Below are 27,058 nucleotides of genomic sequence, written 5' to 3' on the forward strand. Positions count from 1 at the left end.
GAAAAACACGAAAAAAATCTTCTCCGGATGCAAGTGCATCCAGTCCCGAACGAGCGGAGAAAATGACTGATGCGCGAGGCAGAGCCAAGGTGGGTGGGGTAACGGCCCCGTGCCAGGCCCTGCGCAAGAAAGAGAGGAAGGACACATTTTTACAAAATTTGGGATGCTTTTTAAAAAGTACTCCGGTCCCGTCCCACAGGACAGAGAGATGTCCCATAAGTATGGAGGAAAGGGGACGGGACGTAGGAGTAATATAATGCAAACACCATGTTCGCAAATTGCTCACTAAACCTCATGGCCAGAAGGGTTTGCTTTCGATATGATCAGTTGACCCCATCAAATGCCTTTTCGGCATCCAAAGAGAGGATTAGTGGGGCAATTTGAGAATCTAGTAATTTTATCTATTAGGTGAACGATTTTTCTAATACTGTCAAAGGTTTGACAGCCCTTGATGCCTGCCTGGTCAGGAAGTATGATTACAGGAAGTAGCGGCTGTGATCTATTAGTCAAGGTTTTGACATGCAGTGCAACATTTAGGTTCAAGAGAGCAATTGGTCTGTAAGAACTGCATTCTTCTGGATTTTTACCAAGTTTCAACAATAGCTTCCCTCATTGAGTTAGTAACTGTATTAGTGTCTGAAAGAATTGAATACTTGGTTAACAGAGTGATTAGCTCCCGGGCAAAATGTTTGTAAAAAGGGTCCGTTAACTAATCCAGGCCAGGGGCTTATCTTTCAGGGATATGATCACCTACAGAATGTCTTCCCCACGTATTGGTTCATCTAAGGCTAGCTTCTGGGCACAAGTAATGTGTGCCTTTTAAAAGTCTCGAAACACTTTTTTTAAGGGTTATCACACAGTTTGTTGACCCAGTTGTCTTTAATCGTTTGAGTGTCTTACATCTTTTGATCCTAAGGACATTTGTTAAGAGACTGCTTGCCTTGTTACAATTTTCATAATATAAATGTTTTATACTGCTACAATACTTGTTGAGTCTGTTCAGGAGTGTTAGAGGTCTTTCAAAGAAAGAGTTCTGTCCGGGGGCAACTCCCTCAATTACGTGTTTGCTGGCTTTGCCCCAGGAGGGAGTATTAAAAGAAATGAGCAAGTCACTAGGGAAATTGTTCTTCACCCCTTGCATGGATCCAAGATTAGGCAAGAGTGTTGGTCCAAACTTCTGTTGGGTGGCAGACAAGAAGGCGATAAGTGGACGCTTCCCAAATTCCCAATTTGGTAGTACAGCGTGGATGAATTTTGAGGGGTTAGATGGTCATTGTGTAGGTTTACGGGCATCCAGCGTAGGCAGAGGGTTTCATTTCCTTTGTGAGGCCGCTGTTTTCCAGATGTTTGCCTGAGTTTCTCTTGAGGTTTCATTAGTTGAAGTTTCTTCTGGCTGGTGCGATTTTAAGAATTTCACAGGCGCCTTAGAGAGGTAATCCTGTGGCCTGGTCTTGATGGGTAAACTGAATACCGGTCGGGAAGGTTCACCTGAATCTGATCTTTCTATTAAGAGCTTATCCACAGTTGGTTTTAGGTCTCGTCTATTTCTCAGCATTGCTGTAGAGAGGTCCTGGAAGGATAAAGGAGCCCCTCGAAGAGAAAATGCCCGTTCCCCTGCCCCTCTGCTTCCTCCCCATCCCTCGCTACTTTCACTAATTTCTCATCGAAGGTAAAGCTGTGAGGCTTGAAGAGAATGTTCCTTGGTGGATCGAAGGAGGGCCTACCCTACATGCTCTGTCAAGCCCCCTATTGTAAGTAGGGTAATTAGAAAGTTAGGTCTTGAAACAGTTTGTCTAGGAGGCCCAGTTGATCAGAGCTTTCAGTGGATTCTTTGAGGTATTTCAGGCGGATATTTCTTCTGAGAGCGGTTCTCGTGATCTTCACATTTGGATATTCTGTCAATCTGAGATTCTGGGTACTTGGTTTGTTAAGACTTCTATGGCATTGATCCTGTCACCCAGGCCAGAGAGTTCTGTTTTCATTTATCATATTTCTTTTTTAAACATATTTTTATTCGATTTTGTAAGTTTTACAAATCCAATCAAATAGTTACAACCCGTTCCCTCCCCCTGTCGGAATATACCCCATCTTTTACAATTCAGAAGAGCAAAACATAAAAGGCAACTACATCAAGGTAGTTTGAGTCTTGCACATACCATCCATGATTTCATCCCTCTGACTAACTCTCCACTTTTAGAGCTCATCTATTCATCAATCTACTCATTGGGTGAACACTTTAATAGACCCTACTATGCTTGTTAACTCTTTTCTTCATAAAGTGACAACTGTCTCCATTCCCACCCAATGTCTGCCCGTGGTATCGAGAGAACCACCCACCCCCTTTTAACTTTGACTGGAACCCCATTTACTCATGAATGATTCCATGATCCCCATTTTTTGTGGAAGGAACCCAGGTCATCGTGGATTAGGTATGTTAATTTTTCCATTTTAAATGTGTCCCAGACCTTATGAAACCATTAGTCTTTATCCGGCACAGATTGATGCTTGCATTTTTGCACGACTGCTCATTTATCTTTTTTACACTACTGCCTTGAGGTCTATCGACTGTTGGTCAAGTTGTCCTGGAAGCCTTGTACACAACTGAGGAGATCCTCCTTGGTAAATTCCACAGTAGGTCCTTCTGGGTCCTCTGCCACCTGCAATTCCGCATCACTGGGTTGGGGGGGGGGAAGATAGGCGCGATGCAGGCTGCACAAACTGTCCCATCCCCCCTTAGAATCCTTATTCTGCTGCAGCTCATTTTAGCAAGTAATGTTAGAAGCCCCTTGTATAGATGGTGTCTGATATTGCATAACTTAAGTGTGTGTAATGTCCGGTGCTGTGTGGCCGGCTTTATTGAAAGTGAGTAGCACTTCTCCAAGTCGTCTGGCCTGGCTATTAAGGCATCCTCGGCTGCACCTCTGCCATGTAGGCATCTAGGGGATTTTCTGGATGGGGCAGCTTCACATCACATGGGGAGGGGGGCGGCAGGCAAAGCCCCTTTCCTGATTATGTGAGCATTTGTTGAACTGAGAATGCTGGCCCCGGGAAGCCTAGCAGTGGTGATCCGGCAGCCTAGAAGTGCACAGTGTGTCAAATCGCCACATCTTCTTTCAGTGCCCCAGCCAGAGGCGCTGCTGAAAGACAGTCGGACGACTATGGATCCAGGCAACCCCCAGTGTGCATGGGGGAGGGGCTGAGCGGTGCCTGGATCCAGAGTCGCCATCAAGTCTTTCAGCACCCAACTGCAAGGGCTCTGTACAGGGCCAGTTGGGGAGACATGCCTGTTGGGTGTTGGAACACCCCTGCGTGCCACCGGAGCACAGGGATCTGTTGCTGGAGGATGATCCAGATGAGGTGATCGAGCGCTCCACCATTTCCCGGTGAGCGTGGTTGCGAGTAGGTTCCTGTCACAGTTGTGCTTCAACGGATAGTCGACAGTCCTCGTCCTCCATGGCAGCCTTCTTGGCTCTGCCTAATTATAATTTTGTGAACTGTTGGGGTGGAAATCAGCAATTTTTACAACATATATTTTTAACACAATTAAGAGGCACTATGATGTATTTTTGTTAGGTTAGCTTTTCAACTTTCCCTCTGCTTGTGGCACTCTGAGTTTACCTTGTGACGAATCGAGGATATTCATCCTTTCTCCCCAAGGTTGAGCCCTCCCCCCTTTGAGGCTAGTGGGGTGAGCCTGCTCCTCAAGACCCTCCCTATCGGTCTGGGCAATTGGCACTTGACTGGGAGAGACTCTCCGGTAGGGGACATGGACTCCCATTCCTGTGATGAACTCCCTAGACCATCCACCATAGTAGCATATGTGGGACTATCGGATATGAAGAACATTATAGAATCCATAGACAAGGAAGAGGATTTGTCTCTTTAAGGAGAGGCGTACATTTAACAAAGACGAGAAGGCTGGAAGATCAGAGCCTACTGAGGCAAATCAGACTGAGTAGGGCGCAAGCCCCTTGACGACGTGATGTTTGCTGAGGAGAGCCACGGAGCTGGCGACTTTCAGAGTCCGGAGCATCAGATGGAAATGCTGGAGGAGAGTTTCTGAGCAGAGGTACCGCGAGGAGAAGGGAATCCTTATCCCAGTGACGGCGTGACCACAGCAACTTCGTGGTGGGATGTGCGCCTGCCGAAAAGCGGCGAAACCACCCAGCGGGGGAGTCAACGAGACATCCTGCGGCCCGCCTCCAGACCTAGTTATGAGAGAGGACCGACTGCGCGACACCGACAACAAGGAGAAGCACGAGATCTGGAGCAGAGGCAGAGAACCTGGGTGAGCGCAGAGCACGACAGCGTTATCCTGCAGATGCATAGGCCTTGGGGTCAACGGGAGTACTAGGAGACCTCCGGAGCATCGTTATGGAGCAGTGTTAATGAGATAAAAAGAATAACAAGCCTGAAAGAGAAAGTATTAGGAACTGGGCACAAACACCCTCGGAAGAGGGCAAATTACTCCATAATAAAAAATAAAAAAAATTGGAGGAAACCATAGAGAAGTTTATGAATGGGAAGTGAAATCACGTGAACCAGGTAAGAGGAGCAATAATCAAACTGAGCAACCCTTGGATAGGGGGAAGGTCTAGTCTCACTACAAAGGATAACCAACCTAAGAAGGCATGGGCTACAAGAGTCAAAAAGGCATATGCTAATGTATGGTATGGTCCAACACTTATTAAGCGCAGACAATCACTTTAGATGGAGGCATCAAGGCGCTGAAGATGTGGGTACAGAGGGACCCCAAAAGTGAGCAACAGAAACCCATTTCCCCTGTACCCTACACCATATAAGCCTGGATCAAAGTATAAAAAAGGGATACAAAGGACTGGTGTCCCAAAAGAGGAGATAAAACCCAAGTACATAGTAAAAGAGTTACACGACCTTGTCCAGAAGGTGGCAAAAGACTGGTTGAAGATATCTTACTGAAGAGAACTAAGGACTAAGAAGAGACATTGCCATACGAGAGAACCAGAAGAGGACAGGAACTTTTCCCAGTTTAATTTAGTTAAAATAGTGGTAGTGGCAATTAGAACTAGTTTTGGACCGTTGACAGTCATTTGGTACTTCCTGGTGACTGACAAGCACCTAGTTATTTTTATAGACCGGGATATACCTCTAGCAGTAGGGAAAGATAGACCTTATCTTTGTTACTTTAATAAACACCAGTAATAATGTCCTTCAAGTGTCTGCCTCCCTTTTCCGACCTGCCACAGGAGGTACTGAGTTTAGGCATAGCACCCAAATATAATTTGTCACCCCTCATACTACTTTGTTCAGTATAAGTGGGTCCATCAAAGCACAGAGGAAGTAGGAGGAGTGGGGGAAAGGAAACCTTACAGGAGGATTTACAATGCTTTACCTGTAATCTTTTTGATTCATGACTGTAAATCGCATTTTAGGTTGTTCTAGGCCTCCTTCCTGTCCTCCAGAGTAATCTTTAATGTCCATCTAAATGGCACAGTCACGGTCCGGGGCCCTGAGCCCAATCTTACTATGATATAGATGCCTCATCAACTTCATTCCTTCTCCTGCTACTCATTCTACCACTTCTCTGCCACCTCCCTCTTCGACCTCTCTGGCTCCTTTCCCTTCTACTACCTTTCTGGCCCTTCAGCCACTGCGGTCCTATGGCTTGTTGGCCATCTACAGCCTCCACCCTCTGGCTTCCTTGCCATCTGCCTCCTCTCTGGCTCTTCTGCCGCCGCCTCAATCCACCTCTCCGGCGCCTCTACCTCTTCCAACGGGTACTCCTCTCTTGTACCCCTCTCCAGAATTCTTTCAAACGTGGCAACCTGCTCCACGTGGCTACTCTCAACTTTCGCTCTGCTGTCAAACACACCTCTGACATCTGCCACCTCCTTGAACTCCTGGATGTTCACGCTCTTACCGAGACATGGTTCAAGGCCAAATCTGTCAAGTTTTGACACAGTCCTCCCTGAAGGCTACAAGATCCTCTCTGAGCCCATGCCTAGCAGGCCCAGAGTTGGAGTGTCCCTGATCTTTCCTGAGTGGATAACTGTCTCCATTATCCCCACTCGTACCTATTCTTCCTTTGAGTTCCTAGTCTGCAGGCTCTCCATCTCACCTGGCCTTCTCTGACCTTGGCCACTATCTACAGGGCTCTTGGCCAGGTCACCCTCCTCCTCTCTGAATGGGCTGACCTCACCTACTCTCTCATTTCCTCTACCTCTCAGCTTCTCGTGGGGGATCTCAACATCCGCCTGGACTCCACAGACCCCTCCTCTGGGCTTTTCCACAACCTTTGTGACTTTCCCTCTCCGTTCTACCCTGTAGTCTGACACTCAGCTGGACACACCTTGGATGTTCTCAGCTCTTCAGACATCCTTCTCCTCGACTGACCACTACCTTTCTTCTCACTTGATGCTTCCTGTCCCCTTGGCAAAGCCCCATCCAGCACTGCCAATTCGACCTATGAAGCGAGTGTCGGTCGTCGCCTTTGCCTCCACTTTCTCTCGACCTGTGGCTTACTCCCACTGTGACATAGCCCTTTCCAACCTTCACTTTTCTATCTCTAACATTCTGGTCATTCTTGCCCCTGTCATGAATATCCACCTGAAGCCTGCCACCAAGTGCAAATCTTGGTATGACTCCGATCTGGCTGCTCTGAAACAAAAGTGCAGAATAGCTGAGCGGAGGTTGGGGCATTGCGTGTATCCTCAGACAAACTGGCCTACTGCCTGCTCCAAAGGCAATACAGACTCCATCTTCTCTAAGAACAGGGTCGATATTCAAGCCTGCATCTCTGCGGCCTCTAACAGACAAACTTTTAAAATCTGCAAGGAGCTGACCAATCCTACTGCAGTATCTAACTCTTCTTCACTGAGCCAGGCCCTCTGCCCGGCTCTGGCTTCTCATTTCACCACTAAAACCCATTACATTCTGTTTGCACTCCCCTCTTCTCCTCTCTCTACCTCTCAGGCCCTCCTTGGCTGCCCTCTCTCCTCTGCTTCTCTCCACCTTTACTCCTGTAACACCTGATGTTTCTAGACAAGTCCGGTCTATGAAAGTTTCATCCAAACAGGTGACCCCCCCCTGCTCCTCCAGAACCATTAAGACAAAATAAAATTCTCTCTCGCTCCAGCCCAGGCCAATTTCTGTAATCACTCCTTTGCCACTGGTTCCTTTCCCTCTCTTCTCAAGCGCTTTGGGTCCTCCAAAGCCACCACTAGCAAACTACAAACTCTTCAGAATAACGCTCTGAGCGGCATTGGGCATCTCTAGAAGAGATCATATCACAGTACACAGCCAACAGAATAATTGGCTCTCTATCAAAGACAAAATTCTCCTAAAAACGGCATCACTCAAGTCCCTCAATAACGCTGCTCCAATTTACTCGATAGACAGATTTCATAGACCGACTTCCCTGAGACCCACAAGAACAGCCTATAAAGACTGCCTTTCTGTCCCCAACTTTAAACTCTCCACTATAGGGGTCAACAGCTTCCCAGTGAAAGCGGCTAAACTGTGGAACTCCCTACCGCCAACTCTCAGAATGGACTTAACTTATCAAAACTTCTGATCTAAGATTGTTTCATGGTTGAAGATGTAAGCCTTCAAAAACATCTAGTTGATAGGTCTTTCATATTCCTGCCAACTGTACATATTGTACACACATGTGTTTACCTGTATATATGTATATAATCCTGTTACTATTGCTGTGTGTATGTACATGCCCGATCTCTATCACCCCTTTTCTGGGCAAACTCCTGGAGAGGTTGGCTATCACCCAGCTAACCCTCCACACTGAAACTGTTGGTTGTCTCCATGACCATCAGTCTGGCTCCAGAACAGCCAGAGGCATGGAAAATTCAACACCCGTGAAGACCTGCTCTCTAATCTTGACTCCAGCTCGCCCTCTGCCCACATTCTCCTTTCCTCTGTATTTGACACTGTCAACCACACCATCCTGATTAATCGTCTCTGCGAGACACTGGGTATTACGCATCCGGCCCTGGCGTGGCTGATCTTTCCTTTTGGCCGACCATCCCAGGTTCAGCTTGGGTCCTCTCTCTCCATCACCTCTTTCTCCACATGTGGTGTTCCCCAGGGCTCTGTCTTCCCACCCTGACTCTTCCATTTCTGTCCTGCCTCTTTGGCCTTCCTGATCTCTACCTTTTCCCCTATCTGTCAGTGTTATGCAGATGACACACAACTCTTTCAGGCTACTTTCTGCCTCCTCCTTGCTCATCCCCCCACTGTCTATCCGCTACTCGGGCATGGTGCGCCTCTAATGTTCTCTACCTTAATGCCATTAAGACTGAGATTCTTCGCATTGGGACCCCTTCTCCCGCTTTTCCTCCCTCACTCTGGCCACCCTCTTTGGGCCCTCTCACCTCACCCTCTTGTGAGACAAAAATCCTTGGTCATCTTCAACTCAACTCTCTCCTTCTCTCCCCACATTACAGACCTTGCCAAAAAGCCCCATTTCCGGCTTCTCTTCCTCTGAGGGATTCTCCCTTGTCTCACCTTCCCCCAGAAGCTCACTGTCTCCAGAGCTCTGGTTCTCTCTAGGCTGTACTACTGCAACAGACTTTCTCAATCTGCCGAACTCTACTCTTCTCCAGCATGGGGTCTGGCATGGATTCACATGCTCATGAATATTCCCTGTCATCAGGCTGGGAATCCTCGGTAAAGAAAAAACCAGTATCAGTTTCGTTTCTGATCTGTCTTTCGTAATAGTAACCAATCACTGGTCTCTGCGTCATACTGACCACAGCCAATGACTGCCCTCTACCTAAGCACCGCCTCCGGCAGCTATCTTCAGATTTTTACCGCACGTTCATGTGTTGGGATCCTCGTGCTATTGCTCTCGAGCGTCAGTGCTATTATTTCACGTTTTTTGCTCAAAAACTTTGTTTTTTCGGTCAAAAGAGCCTCAAGCTCCACCGACTCTCCATCCGATCAACGGGGACCCGTGTCGGATTCGTCTGCGCCCCTCAAGGGTGAAGATTTCGTCGAGCTACGATTTGGAGGACTCCAGAAGCTTCTCAGGCCCGGACATGGCCCAGGAGAAGGGAAGCTCGACGCCCGGAAAGCTGTTCAGGGTCTGCCCTGGATGCCAGCTGCAGAACGTCTTTAAGGAGGACGAACACTCCTTTTGTCTCTACTGCTTACATGAGGACAAGACGCACGTGGAGAAGGACTGTGCGTTTTGCGGCAATATGTCGGAGCGGACCATGAAGGACCGCCATCAACGTCTCGCCAACTGGCTAGAAGGGAAGAGCCCGTCTGGCGAGAAGAAGAGGAAGAAATCCGAGCGGTCTTCTAAGACCTTTGAGGACGCCCCGGCGACGGGGGTCCAACACAAGGCCAAGCACTGCGAGTCCGCTGGCACCGGGAGCGCCGAACGGTCGGGCTCTACGGGCGCCAGGCAGGGCGCACCCTCCCCGGCACCTTCAACTACGAGCCAACGCTCTGGGTCGGGTAAGAGGAAGGGCGAGCACCCGGCGAAGCTCCTGGAGAGGCCCCGGTCGAGCTCGAAGGCCCCATCGGAGGGGGAGCGAGGCAGTGTCCCCCCCCTCAAGGATGAGCGCACCTAAGGTGGTGAAGGCCTTAATCCATCCGGCCAAGCCCTCTATCGATACTGTCGCGGCGACCCTGGCTCAGCCTGTGGAGGCTACACCAGTGGTGGCGACCTCGGGGCTCAGAGTCTCCCTGCCACCTCGGAGGGAGTCCTCTTTTGTGCCCATCGATAGGACCCCCGTGAAATCCCCGGCAGGGAAGAAAAAGGGGGGGCAGGGCGTCGTCGTAGATTCGGCTTCAACCTCAGAGGAAGAGCTGATCGAGGTCTTAAGCCACGGCCCTGGCGTGGAAGAAGACCGGCCCGTCGGGATGGATCCCGACGTGGGTGACTACGACATCGTCGAGGGTGCCGACGGGGCCCCTGATCGCCCGTCGGATTCCCCTCTGCCAGCGCCGCAAGACAACTCGGCGGCCATTTTGTTGGCTATACAGTCCTTATGCTCAGAGATAAGGACGAGACTACCGTTGCCGACGGAGGAACCTCTCCCGTCGGGGGATCCTGAACCGGGACCTTCTGGCGTTCCCCCGCCCAAGAAAAGAAGGATTCACCCTCCACCTCCTTTTCAGCCGTCGCGCACCGTCCAGCCCTCCTCCCCGTCCACCCGAGGGGATGACACGGGGACTGACACGGCAGCGACGGGTACGGACGACGAGTTATACGACGAGGATCTACCGTCGTCACCTCCCACCAGGGCTTCTCCGCCCGACGGGATTGGTTTGTTCCACTCCATGATCGCCAGGGCATCCAAGCTTTTCCAACTCTGCCCTGAGGAGAAGAAAAAGGAAGGATTCCTTTATCAACGGCGCAAGGCCAAGAGGAAGACGGTCCTCGCGGTGCCTCTACTGGACGACATTTGGGATGAGGGCCTCGCCCTCCTCAAGAACCCTTCCACTAAGCCAGCTAGAAGAGACCGGTACGAGAAGAAGTACCGGGTCCCGGACGCGGCCCCCCTGTGCCTCCGGGCGCAGCCTACCCCGGACTCTGTCGTCTCTGCGGCAGCCAGGAAGAAAACTGGGGGGGGGGGTGTGGCCTCCACATCGACTTCCCCACCGGACGGCGAGGGAAAGAAATTGGACACTATGGGACGCAGGGTCATCTCGTCTGCAGCGACGACGATTAAAGCGGCCAACGCCTTGGCTATCGTGGCCCGCTACGACAGGGAGCTATGGTACAAACTGGCTCCCCTACTGGACTTCCTACCGGACGACAAGAGGGCGGATGCCCTGGAGATCCTACAGGAAGGTGAGGTGGCGTCGGACCACGCCATCACTATTGCGACGGACATCGCCGACACTGGGTTTCGCCAGTTGGGCAACGGCGTGTGCCTTAGGCGGCGTGGATGGCTCAAGGCTACGGACTTCCGTCAAGACGTACAGACCAGAGTCCTGGACATGCCGTTCGATGGGAACAACCTGTTTGGGAAAACGGTGGACGATTCCCTTCAGGCCATTAAAGCGGACACTGAGACGGCCCGGGCCCTTGGGGTTCTGCAGCAACGACGGACGCCCTTTCGGAGCAGCGGAGGCAAGGGCGCCTCCAAAGGTTCCGGCGGCAGTTTCTCCACCTACCGTCAAGCGGCCCGCTCGTCGTCTCAGGAGGCCTATAGAGGACGAGGCAAATCTGGCAGACCCCGCCGTCGTCGCCAAGGAGGTCAAGGCGGCAAAGCCTCGTCGAAACAGGATTGAACCGACCGTGGGGTCGGGCCCCCACCGATGCACCCCGGTGGGAGGCCGGCTGGCGAGCTTCGTCAGCGTGTGGTAGTCCATCTCCACCGACAGTTGGGTGCTGGACGCTTTAGCCCGGGGCCATGCGCTCGAGTTTCAAAGAAGGTGCCCGCGCGTCCCCCCCGTGGCCAGAAAAGAGCTTCACGTCCCTCAGCTTCTCCTGGAGGTAAGGGCGATGCTCAGGAAGGGCACCATCGAACTCGCCCCAAAGAGGCTTCGGGGCTCCGGAGTTTACTCGAGATACTTCCTCGTGAAGAAGACTGGAGGATGGCGCCCCATCCTAGACCTGCGACGTCTGAACAAATTCATCAAGGCGCAGAAGTTCCGGATGGTCACCCTCCAGCACGTCCTGGGTCAGCTGGAGGAAGGCGACTTCCTGTCGTCGTTGGATTTGGAGGATGCCTACTTCCATATTCCCATCCTAAAGGGGCACCGAAAATTCCTCAGGTTTGTGGTCCAAGGGCGTCACTACTAGTTCAAAGCCCTCCCCTTTGGACTACGATCGGCACCCAGGGTATTCACCAAGTGCCTTGCACCGGGGGCGGCGCAGCTGCGCCGCGAGGGGATCCACGTCTACCCCTACCTGGACGACTGGCTCATCCGGGCCAAGACGAGGGAGCTCGCCGTGGAGCACACGGCAAGGACCGTCCAACTTCTCACGGACCTGGGATTCTCCGTGAACTACGCCAAGTCCCACCTGGCACCTGCGCAAAACGCACTGTTTCTGGGAGCGAAGCTCGACAGTGTCCCTTCTGGCCTCCCCGTCGGAGGAAAGGACCAGGTCCATCCTGGGCAAGGTACAGCGGATGTTGGCTTCCGACGCGGCCAAGGTGACGTCCATCAAGTCCCTCCTCGGAATGATGTCTTCTTGCAGCTACCTCATTCCCATGTGCAGGCTCCGGATGCGCCCGTTGCAGGAGTTCCTGGACGCGCGCTGGATCCAAACGACGGGCGGCTTCGAGGAGAGGATCACACTCGACGAGAGTTTCCGCCGCGCGGTCCGGTGGTGGGGCACCCGCACGCATCTGACGGCGGGCATGGACTTCCAGACCCCAGACCACCAGGAGACAGTGACCACGGATGCCTCCCTGGAAGGGTGGGGAGCGCACACCGAAAATCTACACGTGAGAGGCCTTTGGCTCCCGACGGAGAAGTCCCTCCATATCAACGTCCTGGAGCTCCGTGCAGTGTTCTGGGCCCTCAGGTACTTCCTTCCGTCCCTCAAGGGCAAGGTGGTGAGGATCTTCACCGACAACAACACCACCATGTTTTACATCAGGAAACAGGGCGGAACCAGGTCCCCAGCACTGTCCAAGGAGGCGCAGGACTTGTGGCATTGGGCCGTCGCCCAAAGGATGTTTCTGGTGCCGTTTCATCTGGCAGGGATAAAAAAACACCATCGCCGACTCACTCAGCAGGGAGCTGCGCTCGTGCCACGAGTGGGAACTACGGCAGGATCTAGTGGATCGCCTCTTCCGGCGGTGGGGCACACCCCAGATCGACCTGTTCGCGACGGCGACGAACTCCAAGTGCCGGAGGTTCGCCAGCAGGTTTCCCCAGGCGAGGAGCATGGGCGATGCTTTCTCGTTCCCCTGGGAGGGCCTGTTCCTCTACGCGTTCCCACCTTTGCCACTGCTAATCCGGCTCGTCAACCAGCTCAAGAGGTCACGGTGCAGGATGATCCTCGTCGCACCTGCGTGGCTGAGGCAGATATGGTTCCCGGACCTTCTGGACTTGTCAACGTCCCCGCCAATCAAGCTGCCGGTGGACGCGGATCTACTCTCCAGGGAAGGAGGCGCCATCCTCCACCACGACCCGAAATCACTGAACTTGCAGGCCTGGCTCCTGCAGCGCTAGAGTTTGGAGGATACGACATACCGGCCGACTGCAGAGAGGTTCTTGCAAAGGCCAGGGCATCCTCGACTCTTAAATGCTACGGACACAAATGGAAGAGGTTCTCTGTCTGGTGCCACGCACAGAAGATTAACCCTCTACGGATTACGGCTCCCCAGGTACTGCCGTACCTGCTGACTCTGGCCAAAGCTGGACTGGCACACGCGTCCATCAAGATTCATCTTGCTGCGATCTCCCGATACACCAGAACCACGGGGCGGGTGTCCTTGTGGTCTCATCGTCTGGTGAAAGAGTTCATGAAGGGACTGTTCAGATCGTTCCCGCCGGTGAAGGCTCCGGCCCCGGCGTGGGAGCTCAACGTGGTGCTGACCAAGCTCATGGGACCTCCGTTCGAGCCTCTGCACTCGGCCCCGTTGAAGTTTCTGTCGTGGAAAACAGCGTTTCTTGTGGCCATCACCTCCGCACGACGGGTGGGAGAGATCCAGGCCCTTTCCTGCAAGGCCCCGTACTTGACTTTTCACGACACGAGGGTAGTGCTCAGGACGCACCCCTCCTTCATGCCTAAGGTACCGTCGGACTTTCATCTCAACGAACCCTTGGTGTTGCCTGTGTTCTTCCCGTCGCCTTTGTCGCCGGCTGAGAGGACTTTGCACTCGCTGGATGTGGCTAGAGCGCTGAAGTTCTACGTGGACCGCACGAAGTGTTTTCGGAAGACGTCACAACTCTTTGTGAACTTTGGACCTGTCAATCAGGGGAAGGCTCTCTCGAAGGTTTCCATTTCCAGATGGCTCTACGGCTGTATCATGTACTGTCATCGGTTGGCAAACCGACCGCTGCCTGGCCGTCCGAGAGCCCATTCCACCAGAGCGATCGCAGCTACCACGGCGTTCCTTTCTGGTGTGCCCCTGCTGGACATATGTAGGGCTGCTACGTGGAGGTCGACGCACACCTTCACGAAATTCTACTGCGTTGATCGGGATTCCAGGGAGGAGTCCAGGGTCGGCCAAGCAGTGCTGCGCAACCTGTTCGCCTGGGGTGAGCCTGTTGAGGAGGTAAGATGCTTAATGTTGAGTTTGATGTAATGCTTAATGTTGAGCCTTTGCCACCTCCCGTGGTTGTGCATGTGTGTACTGCTAAGTATTCTTCATGAGCATGTGAATCCATGCCAGACCCCATGCTGGAGAAGGAACAAGTTACTTACCTGTAACTGTTGTTCTCCAGCATGGGTCTGGCATGGATTCACATGCGAACCCTCCCGCCTACCCCTCTGCGGCTCTTCACTTGGTCATACTGCCACTTCACGTGCTTCCAAAATCTGAAGATGGCTGCCGGAGGCGGTGCTTAGGTAGAGGGGCAGTCATTGGCTGTGGTCAGTATGACGCAGAGACCAGTGATTGGTTACTACTATGAAAGACCGATCAGAAACGAAACTGATACTGGTTTTTTTCTTTACCGAGGATTCCCAGCCTGACGACGGGGAATATTCATGAGCATGTGAATCCATGCCAGACCCATGCTGGAGAACAACAGTTACAGGCAAATAACTTGTTCCTTCGCCCTCTTCAACTCATCCAGAACAGGACCACAAGACTTACCTTTGGCCTCAAGCCCAGGGACCACATCTCTCCAGCCCTGAAATCCCTCTACTGGCTGCAAGGATCATGTTGAAGTCACTCTTCATCAACCACAAGGCTTTCTGGAGCACTGGCCCTCACGATCTTCAACTATCTCTTCCTAGATACCTGCCTTCTAGAGCCCTCTGCTCATCAGCCTCTAATTCTCTGTGCGTCTGTTGTTTCTCCAAGCAGAGAATGGGAGGTAGATCTCTCGCCTCTGCAGGTGCCACCCTCTGGAATGACCTCCTTGCCTCTCTCCTCCTTGAGCCGGATCTCCTTATGTTCTGGAAGCTCCTCAAGTCCTTTCTTTTCTCCTTTTTCTTGGTCCCTCTCCCCTACTAACCTACCGTTGCTCCCTTATCCATTCGCACTTGCCAAAACTGATCCCCCCCACCCCCCTGATACGCCCCCCTGCAATTGACACTTGGCCCATCTTGCACTACCTGCTGGGTTGGTCCCTGTAGCCCCAGCCTTCCTTGCACTTAACTCTGAGCCCTGCTGCTCTGGTTGCACATCCCCCTGTAGCCTCTCCTCTGCACCTCTAGGTGCGCACTTGCACGGTCTAAATGACACCAGGCTTATTAAGATTGTTTGTTTTGTCTTCCTTGTTGCCCCCTCCCTTGTCTAAACACTTGTGTATAGGCGATTAATAAATACCATATTTATCTATCAATCAATCTTAGTTAAATGCCCATAGAAGCCATGGACTTCGGTTTTAACCCTTTACACCTAATGGGTTATTCAGAGGTTGGTCTGTCTAAACTCACCTGCTCCCTGGCTTTCCAATCCACAGCATCACTTTTGTGAGCATGATTTTAGGTTTTACTATGCCACATTTGCTACACACATTGATAGGTTGTTTTTACAATTTAGAGGTAGATTAGGATGCTAGGTATCTACTCGACTGCTTCATTGTTAAAATTAGGAGCTGTATATTGTTTGACTATATTATCTTTAATACTCGTATATTATCTCTATAGCCAAATACATATACATAAATGCTAAACAAGAAAGTGAGAGCATTTTTAGTATTTCTATGTAGGAGTATAAAAGATGCTATATTACAAGTGAAGTACTTCTTGGTTTACTGATACTGTTTGAAAGTTGATAGTATTTAATGTTTAGCATACACACAAGGGGGCAACAAGCATTGTGTGGTAAGCAGACTTTAATTGAACGGGCTATATTCAATAAAGAAAGTAAGGCCTGATCTGTCCCTATCTCCAAGGAGGGTTTTCCCCGATTCTACAAAGTAAATAATAAAGGGTGCTTGTTAACAGGATGTCTGATCAACACAACCAAGTAATCTGTCCAAAGTTAATCCATGATGAATCCTGTCCCTTCCATTACCAAAAAGGATAACACAAAATCGACCGAACCAGGTCTGGTCAGCGCTTTCTACTGAATGTTGGAAGTGTTGGCTAGCTTCTGACTCTCACCCAAATGTCTGTCCAATGTTTCTTTATTCTTCCTCTACACCTGGAGTAACAGTCTGTCTTTGTGGGTTGGCTTGTATTTACTCATTCTTGAACTATTGTGTCTCACCCCACCTTGGGGTATTTCTTCCTTCTCCCTGTGTGGGAGGTGTTGTTCACACCTTCCATAGGGGTCCTGCTTCTCGCACCCCGCCTTGTGATCTCCTCTCACCCTGCCTTGAGCTGTCTTGCCTTTCACTCAGTCTTGGGCTATCCTGTTTCTTGTCCTTTCTTGAGGTCTCTGGTCTCATGCCTTTTTGGGCTACTTGTTTTCCTGCCCAGTCTTGGGCTATCGGGCTTCTCTGCCCAGTCTTGGGCTATCGGGCTTCTCTGCCCAGTCTTGGGCTATCGGGCTTCTCTGCCCAGTCTTGGGCTATCGGGCTTCTCTGCCCAGTCTTGGGCTATCGGGCTTCTCTGCCCAGTCTTGGGCTATCGGGCTTCTCTGCCCAGTCTTGGGCTATCGGGCTTCTCTGCCCAGTCTTGGGCTATCGGGCTTCTCTGCCCAGTCTTGGGCTATCGGGCTTCTCTGCCCAGTCTTGGGCTATCGGGCTTCTCTGCCCAGTCTTGGGCTATCAGGCTTCTCTGCCCAGTCTTGGGCCATAGGGCTTCTCCTCACCACTTTTCTAGTTATCTGGTTTTTCACTCGTTCTTGGGGGGGGGGCATCTGATTTCTCACCCTATTTTGGGCTATCGCTGGGCCTTTTTGCCCTCGTCCTGGTTGCCAGGTTTCACTGCATACCTTGTTCTTTGCAGTGGCATTAGTCTGGTGAGGCGGTCTATTTGGCTGGTGCGGAACCACAACTCTGATTTGCCACTGTTCTTCTTAGCTGGTTTGCTTGCGTCTGTTCCTCCCTTTGGGCCTCAACAGGACTTCGGCATTGGTTCCAAAAGGCACCGGTTAATTGCTTCTTGGATGGTCATTCCTTCATTCGGTAGGCTCAAGCTCCTCTGGTTCCCAGCCTTGCAAAAGGCAGCACTCCGCTCTTCAAGTTGTCTGCTTTGTGCTGCTTCCTGGCTCAGCCTCAAAGGGGGAGGCGGGCCCTCCCCTCTCCTCTCCCCACCTCTCCTCTCACAGGGATTTGTATGTTCCTCCCTGCAACATGATGGGGCAATCCATTGTTCCTGCCATTTGTGCAAGAATGGCAACAGTAAAGGGCCAGAAATCACAGCAGCCACTTCTCTAGGGATATTTACAAAGTTGTCTTTTGCAATGCCCTTATATCCATCAAAGATGGTTGCTTCATGAAACAAGGGAGGGCATTGCGTATCCTTGAGGGATTTCCCGTCCTGGATGTGGTCACCCCAAGTGGAGATCAAGCTTGCCCAGTCCCAGAGGTGGTGTTACACTGAGCAGGCTAACCTCCCTAGTCCCAAATGGGGTGGCTCTCCCCTTGGGGAGAAGAGACTAATTCCCTGAATTTGTTGAAATTGATACTTGGATTCACAGAAAGGTAGACCCATTCCTGTGTTGCTGTTCAATAGCAAGCATGTCAGGTGCTCAGAGGTAGATTCTCTTGCACTAAGGCGCAGCAACCAAACTTTCTCTAGAGCCTTGCTTCGGGTAAAGCACTGTTCTCTGAAGCTAAACATGCTGCGCCCCTAGAATGCTTATCAGAGTTTTGTCCCAGCAGGTAAAATAAGAGCATGCCATTATCAAAATCTTATGATATCAACTGCTATATTGTGGACTCTCCATAATCCCAATTTCCTGCCATTTCCTTTTTAACTTTTGCAAATCCCAAGACTGTGCTTAAAGGGCTCTGGCATTTTCAATGCCATGACAGAAGCAGAAAGCTTTTGCATTCTATTTAACTATTGCTGCATGCTAACTGATCCCACACAAGTCATAACGGAGTTCAGCACTTTTATTTACTTTGCCAGGCTGCATATGTATAACTCATATAGGCGATGGGGGGGCACAAAACTAAATTATTTTAGTTGTCAAGATGAGTTAGTACAATTTCTCAAGGCCTAACTATGAAAATACTAAACTTCCCCATGGTTCTAGAACTACTACTCTATCAGGGATAGGCAGTGCCTAGCTTGCTTATTGATAAACGTAGTAACCGGGATGTAGCACCCTGCTTTCTGAACACACTCCTACCAGCCAGTTCTTCACCACTGTCTCTCCCTCTGCTGTAGGGTAATTACCATTCCTCAATAGTCTTGCTGTTTTCTCCCGTCAACCCCATCTCTGCCTCCTCCATTCCTTGTCTGGTCTTACTCCAGTGTCTGCAGTATGACTTTGAGTAAGCTCTTCAGATTCCACTGACTTTTGCTTCAGTATCTAATCCAGGGTTCCACACCACGACAGGGATGTTGGCTCTTTCATAGGACCCACTGGCAAAAAATGGTCAATATTTTGCAAGCAAAATTTTCACATAGGACGGCTGGTAAAGTACCTGTGGGGACCCGTTACAAGTACACTCATGAAATACTGAAGGCAAAACCAACCACAGCCCTTGGACTTGCTGATGTTCCAACATTTCACAAAGGCAAGTACCACAATGTACCATTCTGGCTCGGCAAGATCCGTAACTGGATTTTGGAATTGAGGCATTCCCCAATTCATACTAGGTGTTTGTGGGTTGTTCCCAGCTGCTTACACAATTCATGAGCTTAACCAACCAATGACTATTGTAATTCCTCTTTGCATTGTCAATAAAGATTATTTAAAAGGGAAGTACACACATGATGGTAGTGTTTAAGAATGCTGACATACCTAGTTTTATCCCTGTATTCCTCCCCTTGTGCAAAGTGCCAGCGCCCCTCTTCTCCTGCACCCTCTCTCTCTCTCCTCTGCCTGCATTCTCATCCTTGTATCCCCCTCTGGCCTTCAACTGTTTGAGAACATGCATACAAGCACAAGTCCACAATCTGTTGCTGGATTTGACAGTGCTGGTTTCGATCACTTCCCCATCCTCCAGCCAAATTGTTGCAGTTTAAAATTATTTTCTTCCTTTTAACCCTAAAATATCCCTGTATCTTCTGTCTTCGGCTGCACCCCAACTAGTTTTCTCAGGAAATGAAAGCCACAACATGAGGGATTTTCACTTTTTGTTGCCTTTACATGCTGGTTCTCATATGCTTTCCTAATTGTTTGGTCACTCATACCTCCCAATTTACCTCCTATCCCGCCTTTCTTTGAGGTAGCTGCAGTGTGCCTTAAGTTCCTTCCAGTGAGCATGAAATGGCCTTATTAATGGAAAAACCTAGTGTCACTGGATTGTTCTTTCTGCTAACCCTTCTTTGACTGACTTGTTATTTTGCAATAAATGTTTTTTTTTTGTGTGCGCCTTTTAGGTATCTGAAAAGGTTCAAGGTAATGAAGATAAAAGTACTGCGAAGCTGGTGCCGTCAAATCCTAAAGGGGTTGCAATTTTTACATACTCGTACTCCACCCATCATCCACAGGGACTTAAAGTGTGACAATATCTTCATCACTGGGCCGACGGGATCTGTTAAAATTGGTGATCTGGGGCTTGCCACTTTGAAGCGTGCTTCATTTGCCAAGAGTGTTATAGGTAAGAGAATTTTTCAATGCACTTTGAGTAAATTAAAATGTCTTGGTCTTTAGAAGATCTTGTGCTGTACTTTTGTATGCGCTCTCGATCTCCCTCATTATGAACTAATTAAACTTTTTGGCTGGTAGATTATGCCATTATGGTATATTGAGCTGCTACAGAGAAAATTCCTGTTTGTTGCAAAAGGTGTTACAAATATAGTTGGCTAGCCCCGGGAGTAAGTAACCTTGTTGCCATTGTTTGATTTTACCTCATTCTGATTGGCAAATGCTTGGAACACCGCTATATAAATTTTAATCAACTAAGGGAATGTAGTAATCTGTTTGCCTTAGGGTACTGACTTTGAGTTTGATATAGTCCTTGTCTTTGCATCACACTTTGTCGTTCCTTGAGGTCGATAATTGTTTTCATCTGTGCCCACCAGTTCTTTCTCCTTTCCAAAAAATCATGGTGGCCGTCTCCGCACCGGGAGACCATACTGCTAATTTCAGCATGTTGTGTTTAACCCAAAATGGTTATGCTGCGATTCAGGTTGTATTGTGGACCAAGTATTCTGTGCAGTTACAGTGACACTGCTAGACAACCGCCGTGCCACGTGTCCTCCTCGACTTTATCTAGCATAACTTGTGCCTTACTCAGTAAGTGCTTACCCCTGTGGCCTTACGCTTTTTGAAAAAAGTGCCATTTCACTGCCTGTTTGAGAAGATTAGTGTGCCTCACTCCGGCATGCCTGCCCCTAAGATGGCCGGTGCACTCTTCCAGCTGATCTGGAGGCTGGTCCTTATCGCCTAGTAACTTGCGTCCTACTTGCCCAATCGCAGGCGCTGGAAGGCGGAAACGCCGGCCCGACGAATAAGGCCCCAAAAGAAGGCCCCATTTGCCCCTGTTCGCTGTCGAGAGCCTCTAGCCTCTGTCGTTGTCATCATACTATCCACCTAACACACGCAACCTCCCGCCGGACTTCCATTCGCTACTGTCTATCTCATCTACAGGTCAGACTATGTACATTACTAACTTAAAGTCCCTCTGGTTGAGTTGTGCTGCACCTACGTTTTCTGTCCTCCGCCTGTGCCAGGCGCTTTCACCTAGGATAACCTAGCGTATCGACGGCAACACCGGATCTCTGTTCCAGTGATCCAATCCTGTTTGTCCGCACTATTGTACTCTGAGCCCAATTACGCCCACTGTATACGCCTTCAATCCCTCAACCCACCCATGCCTTATTTACTATCAAACTCAGGATGGCCTTATCTCTTGTGCATTACATGCACCACGTTTTGAATGTACAGTACTCTTGTTGAACGAATATGCCGATACCCAGTCTCCCAAGTCATTGCCAAGTAGCACCAATGCTGCTCCTCCACCAACTCACTTGCGTGTCTCGGACTTCCAACTGTTAAACCATGTTGTCTGGAATGTTTGCTTGATCCTGTGCTCCTTGATTACCTTTAAACCACTACCCGTGATGCCTTGTTCTATAGTTGTCATGCAGTGGCCCACTCCTACTCACGATCAACCACTAATGTTTATACAAGGTGTACTATAATGTATGGAACTTTGCACAACGCCACTAACCAGGTCACAGATAGTTGTTGTACTTACCTCTGTATTGCTCTAGCCTCAATCTGTGGTTCTCTAAGCACATTGCCTCCAGATGTAATCGGTTAGGAATACCTCCACCAAGGCCACTTTTTTACCTCTGCCTTGATTTGACATTATATATTCATAAGCCTGTTGCACTCACGGTTTACCTTAATCTTAGGCTTGTGAAATATTTATCTGTATTATTGTTAACACTATTGCACCCACCCTACGAACAATGATTTACTTGTGCCTGTGTGCGATTGAAGGGCATTATGTATAACCCCACTGCTCAACTACTATACCTATTGTGTGCTCTAATTGCATTAGGACAATTGTCAAGCCTCATAGGCCATATTATGACCACTCCCGACTGGCGCAGTCCAGTACTCGCTATACTACCCTAAAGGGTTAGCAGTCCCACGTCCACGGTAGTAATTAAACCCCAATTCAACCAAGACCATTCTATCAACTTGGACCAACAAATACCTACCTGATCTCACCCATAGCTCACCCCTATCTAACCAGCCATGTCCTCCCTCACTAAGTAACTCTAGACTACGATCTAGACTGACTAAACTCTATGAACCTCCTGTTAAATGCACTCCCAACGTACCTCTGTTGAAAGAATGCCATTCTAACACATTTCAGGTAAAAAACAGGAACACTGACCCAAACACTGTATCTACGCTAATATCTGAGGATCCTAGCCATAATAAACATCCTCAAAGTGAACACCCTGCCTCAATGCCAACTACAAAAAGAAGTAAGGGCAAACCACTGAATTCTCTGACTATTGGGGACACCCCAGACATCAAGGGCACCTTAATCAACGCCCGATCCCTAGTGCCTCACGCTATCGTGATAGCTGACTTAATCCAGGCTGAAGAATATGACTTTCTTGAAATAACAAAATCTTGGCTACATGCAGCAGATGGCCCTGCCCTCATGCTTGCAGTCCCAGATAACTACATTATTCTTAGAGCAGATGGGGTCGACTCTCGAGGAGGGGGTATAGCTCTTATAGCTAAATCCAACCTAAATATGAGACTTGCCCCCTCACCAGACTTTAAATCTTGCGAATCACTTACTGTAAAATTACCCATCTCCGATTCCCAAACGCTATTCATCTAATTTATAGACTACCAGGCCCCATCAGGGATTTTGAGGAGGATATTACCACCATTCTATCCGACAATATGAAAATCACCTCTCGTACTCCTGCTGCCTGATCTCAATCTAGGATTTAATTATTCTAACGATCGGCAAGCCACAGTGATAGCCAATGTGCTCACTGAACTTGGCTTTACCCAAAGAGTGAGCCTCCCTACCCACAACAGAGGGAGAACACTCGATTGGGTGGCAGAACTCAACTATAATGCCTCAATCACATCCATAACTCCACAATCCTGGACCGACCACTACCTCTTATCCTTCTTGCATGCAGTCGAAACCACCATCGCTGTAAACAATTCAGTAGCTCCTCCTATTCTCACGAGGATTAAAAAGAATATAACAGCAGACAAAATTCTACCCCTTATACTAACTGTCCTTCACTGCCAGCCTCCAACGACCTCACCACTTTGGTTGATAAATAGAACAATACTCTGACTAAAGCACTAGACTTAATCGCCCCACTAAAAATGAGGAAAAGTAAACCTAGGACTCTTGGTTCATGCCACACCTCAAATCATTGAGAGCTGACAAAAGAAAATATGAAAGCATTTGGAGACACCTACCCACTGTTGAAAACAATACCAACCTTAGTAACATTTCAGTGATATACAAGAAATAAATAATTCCCAGCAAAAAGGAAACGTTTAATAACAGGATTCACCAAGCAAGGTCTAGCACAAAGGAACTTTTTGTGATACTTAAAGAACGGGAAGCCCCTGTACTTGTAGAAGATAAGTGCTAAGGACACACTTTAGTGCACCAATATACAGAATGCCTTAACCAATAAATTATCCCTTCTTCAGAAGAAGATTGCTGACCAAAAAGTTAACTTAAACAACTCCGACATGCCTGCCACTACCCTCTCGCACTCTACCAAACCGACCCAACGATTCAGTTTTGCAGGAGTCTCAACCCTAGAGGTTGAAAAATGTATTCTTTCCCTTAAACCTTCAAATTGCCAGGGAGACATCTGCCCTGCCCAAATTATCAAAGGGGCCGCGAGAGACCTCGCTCCATTCATAACCACGCTTATCAATGCATTTTTTGCATCTGGCACCATCCCTAACAACTTAAAGGAGTCCTGGGTCCTACCCCTCCTAAAAAACAATCCCCTGATCCATCCATTCCTACCAACTACAGGCCTATTACGACAGTGCCTTTCCTACTTAAAATCTTCGACCGAGTGGCACATCTTCAGATACAGAATCTAATCAGTTCCTGGGTACCCGTCAATCTGGTTTCAGGCCACAACACGGCAGAAACTGCGCTGATATATCTCAAAACACAGATTGACAAATTTAAGGACCAGGGAATCACAGCTCTGCTACTTCTCCTGGATCTCTCGGCTGCCTTTGACTTGGTAGACCATGAAGTTTTATGCAATCACTTTGAGTCAGCTGCCCATTTTTCACAGGATGCCATAGCATGGATCCAGTCCTTTTTGAGTAAGCGGAACCATGAGGTTCTTCTCACCAGCGGCAGTTCCTATTACATGTGGTGTGCCACAGGGCTTCTGTGTCTCACCCACAATGTATAATATATTCAATAAGCCCCTTTTTGATGATCTGGACCATCTGGGTGTCACCTACACTAACTATGCAGACACCCAGAATCTCCTACCGCTTACTGTGGATTATGAGAAGTATTTGGCCTTAGTAAATAACATTTACCTCATCTTCCAGGCATGGATGGCGGCCCATGGTCTATGCCTGAGTGATGACAAAACTGAGCTCCTCTGTCATGATGCCTACCTCCAAGGAGCCAGGTCCGACCCAGCAACCCCAGAGGCAGGCAGCATTTCCCCCAGGGAAGTGCCAGCGGGCCCAAGCTGGGGCCCTTTGGACGCAGTCCTGGCGCCTTAGGCGCCAGGCTCATGTTGGACCTCTGTCCTGGCGCCAGGCTCCTAAAGCTAGACATGTGTTCAAGTGTTTTAATGTGCACTTACCTGATGCAGACCATGCTGCCACATCCAGGCCCTCTTGAGGCCTGAATGGAACTACTTTACATGTGGGACTACTTTCCACCCGGGTGTGGTCGGGTAAGGATACATACCTGATCAGAGGAAGGATACACACTTGGAACTTCTTCCAAAGCTATTTAAACCACACCCGATCAGCAAATCACGCTTCGTGTTGTTCTGCTCCTCGCAGCTGGACGCTCACCGTGTCAGCTCCTGCATCTGGACTTCAGCCACGCCTGTCAGCATCCTGGGTCTCCTGCAAAGGGAGACAAGAGACCTTACCAGCTAAATCTGCACCACAGAGACATCACACCGACGATCCTGAAAAGGAAAACATCATTTTTAAAAGCATTTCGTTACGATCGCTGCAGCGCTGCATTTCACTCACCTTTCCTGGGTGCCTCCATCTTCAGCAGCGATCATCCGGATACACAGCCACTTCCCAGAGCCTAGAGAAAAAGACAAGAATAATAGGTGAGAGAAGGAAGGGAATAAGACTTACCTGTTGGGTCATTCCCATTTCATTTCGGGTCTTGCCGCTTCCAGGCATTTTCCGGACCCCGGCCCCTATGGGGAAAAAAGACAAAGACATTGAATGAGCGTATGCAAAGACAGTTCCCGAGCGCTCATCCAGAACTAACCTGCCATTTACATGAACAGGAACTGCACGATTCACTTCGGGTCGGCGCCATATCTCCGGCATTCCGAACCCCGGCCCCTAAGGGGGAAAAAAGACATAAGCATTAGCGCTTGCTGCAAAAAGACAATGAACATTATTATTAAGCTTGGACTTTTGAACTTGCAACAGAACTTTTACAGAGCCTTACCTGAATAGTCAAGCTTACCTGAACTCCCATCAATCCGCAAACCAGTGAAGTAACTGGGTTTCAACGCGCCCCTGCATCAGAAGCAGGATGGAGAGCTCATCCTTCCTGACCCTAAGGTGAGACTTCACGGGGAATCGTGGAAGGGTATCGTGGAGGGTTGGAAGAGAGTGGGAGGCTTGAGCATAACTCAGTCAGTAGGTAATACTCCCTTTTCACGCACAGGGGAATATTCCTGCGAGCCGGAGAAGCCAGAGTAGAGGGCCCTTCCTGTCCATCTTCAGAGTCCTGCGCTTCACCATTGAAGAAGCATCAGCACTCGAAGCCAGACCTGCGCCTCCGTGGGAATCAGGTGAGCGTTACATCCTCATCCTCGGATCTACCTCAAGCCTCAAACTTGGTCATAAATATGCATCCTTCAACATCGATGGTAACCTCATTAGAGTAGGAAACGAGGTAAAAAGGCTAGGTTTCTACCTAGACTCTACCCTTACATTTACTAAACAGGTCAATACATTGGCCTAGGCCTCTGCATAAACATGCAAGATGATTAGAGCTGGCAAATCCTTTCTGTCTAAGGCTAGTTGTACCATATTGGCCCGAGCCATAATTTTGTCCAAACTTGACTATTGAAACTCCCTCTATTTAGGTGTTACTAAGCGCACAATCAATAGAATCCAAATCCTCCAGAATAATTCTCTGAGAACGGCATTGGGGCATTACCAGAAAAGATCATATTTCAGAGGTCCGGCACCAAAATAAATGGCTGTCCACCAGTGATAAAATCCAGCTAAAAACTGCTTCGCTAACCCACAAATGTCTGAACAATGCTGCACCCCGCTACCTCGCTAAGAGAATTAGCAGAAAAACCTCAAACCGTCACACTAGGACGATGAATACAAACTGTCTGATTGTACCCAGGTTCAAATTGTCAAAATAAGGTGGAACCAGTTTCCCGGTCAAAGCAGCTCTACTATGAACTCCCTCCGGCCCCATCCTTGAGAGCTGATCACATTTCTCAACTTCAGACAGAACACCATCAAATGGCTCAGAGACGATGACCACGAACTACCCAACTTACCCCCTGCCGCCTCTGACTCATGACCGCACCGTAGATCTAATTGTACATGGACATTATGTAGCTCATTACATGCTGAAATCTAACTTGTGAATCTTTGTAATTATACATACTCTTACGTCCTGTCCCCTTTCCTCCATACTGTATGGGCGTCCCTTCCAAGGGACGGGAGACGGAACCTTTTTCACCAGAAAAACCTTCTTCCCCTTTAAGTTTAGAGGTGCGCGGGGGCGCGGCCCAGGGGGCATGCGCTGCCCTGACTCTGCCCTCCGGCGCCATACCCAAGTCCCCTTTTCTGGGTCGACTGGAACGGGCCGAATTCACCAGCGCTCCTGGGTTTGGCTTCGGCCATGTAATTCCACGCGCAGATATTTCTTCTTTGTCAGTGTTTTTTTGGTGTCTTTTCTATCATTCAGGTACCACACTCCTCCCCGGCGCATGTCGACTTCTACAGGGTTCAGCAGGTGTCCATCCTGCAACGGGATCTTCCCAACTTCAGACCCTCAGGCCCTCTGCCTACGTTACCTTGGCCCAGACCACTGTTGGCAATCATGTTCGGCGTGTGACTCGCTGTCCTCAAAGTCGCTGAAGAACAGACTAGCCAAGTGGAGGGAGCTCTTTGAGAAGTCTCCTCCAGATGAACTCCAGAACTTTGTGAAGCATCATCCCAGGTCAAAGGTAGGGCCGATA

General features: G+C 49.5%; 1 protein-coding gene across 8 annotated transcripts in view; it reads left to right on the top strand.

Annotated features, from left to right (window-relative positions):
* WNK1 (WNK lysine deficient protein kinase 1) overlaps positions 1-27,058 on the top strand; it is a 2,404,646-nt gene that overhangs the window by 398,240 nt on the left and 1,979,348 nt on the right. For all 8 annotated transcript variants that reach the window (XM_069628604.1, XM_069628602.1, XM_069628603.1 and 5 more), the window contains exon 3: positions 19,529-19,749. In XM_069628604.1, coding sequence (XP_069484705.1) covers positions 19,529-19,749 — 221 coding nt within the window. The remainder of the gene's footprint in view (positions 1-19,528; positions 19,750-27,058) is intronic.

Source organism: Ambystoma mexicanum, chromosome 12, assembly GCF_040938575.1.
Source record: "Ambystoma mexicanum isolate Mex_15411 chromosome 12, UKY_AmexF1_1, whole genome shotgun sequence".
In the NCBI taxonomy this organism is placed as follows: domain Eukaryota; kingdom Metazoa; phylum Chordata; class Amphibia; order Caudata; family Ambystomatidae; genus Ambystoma; species Ambystoma mexicanum.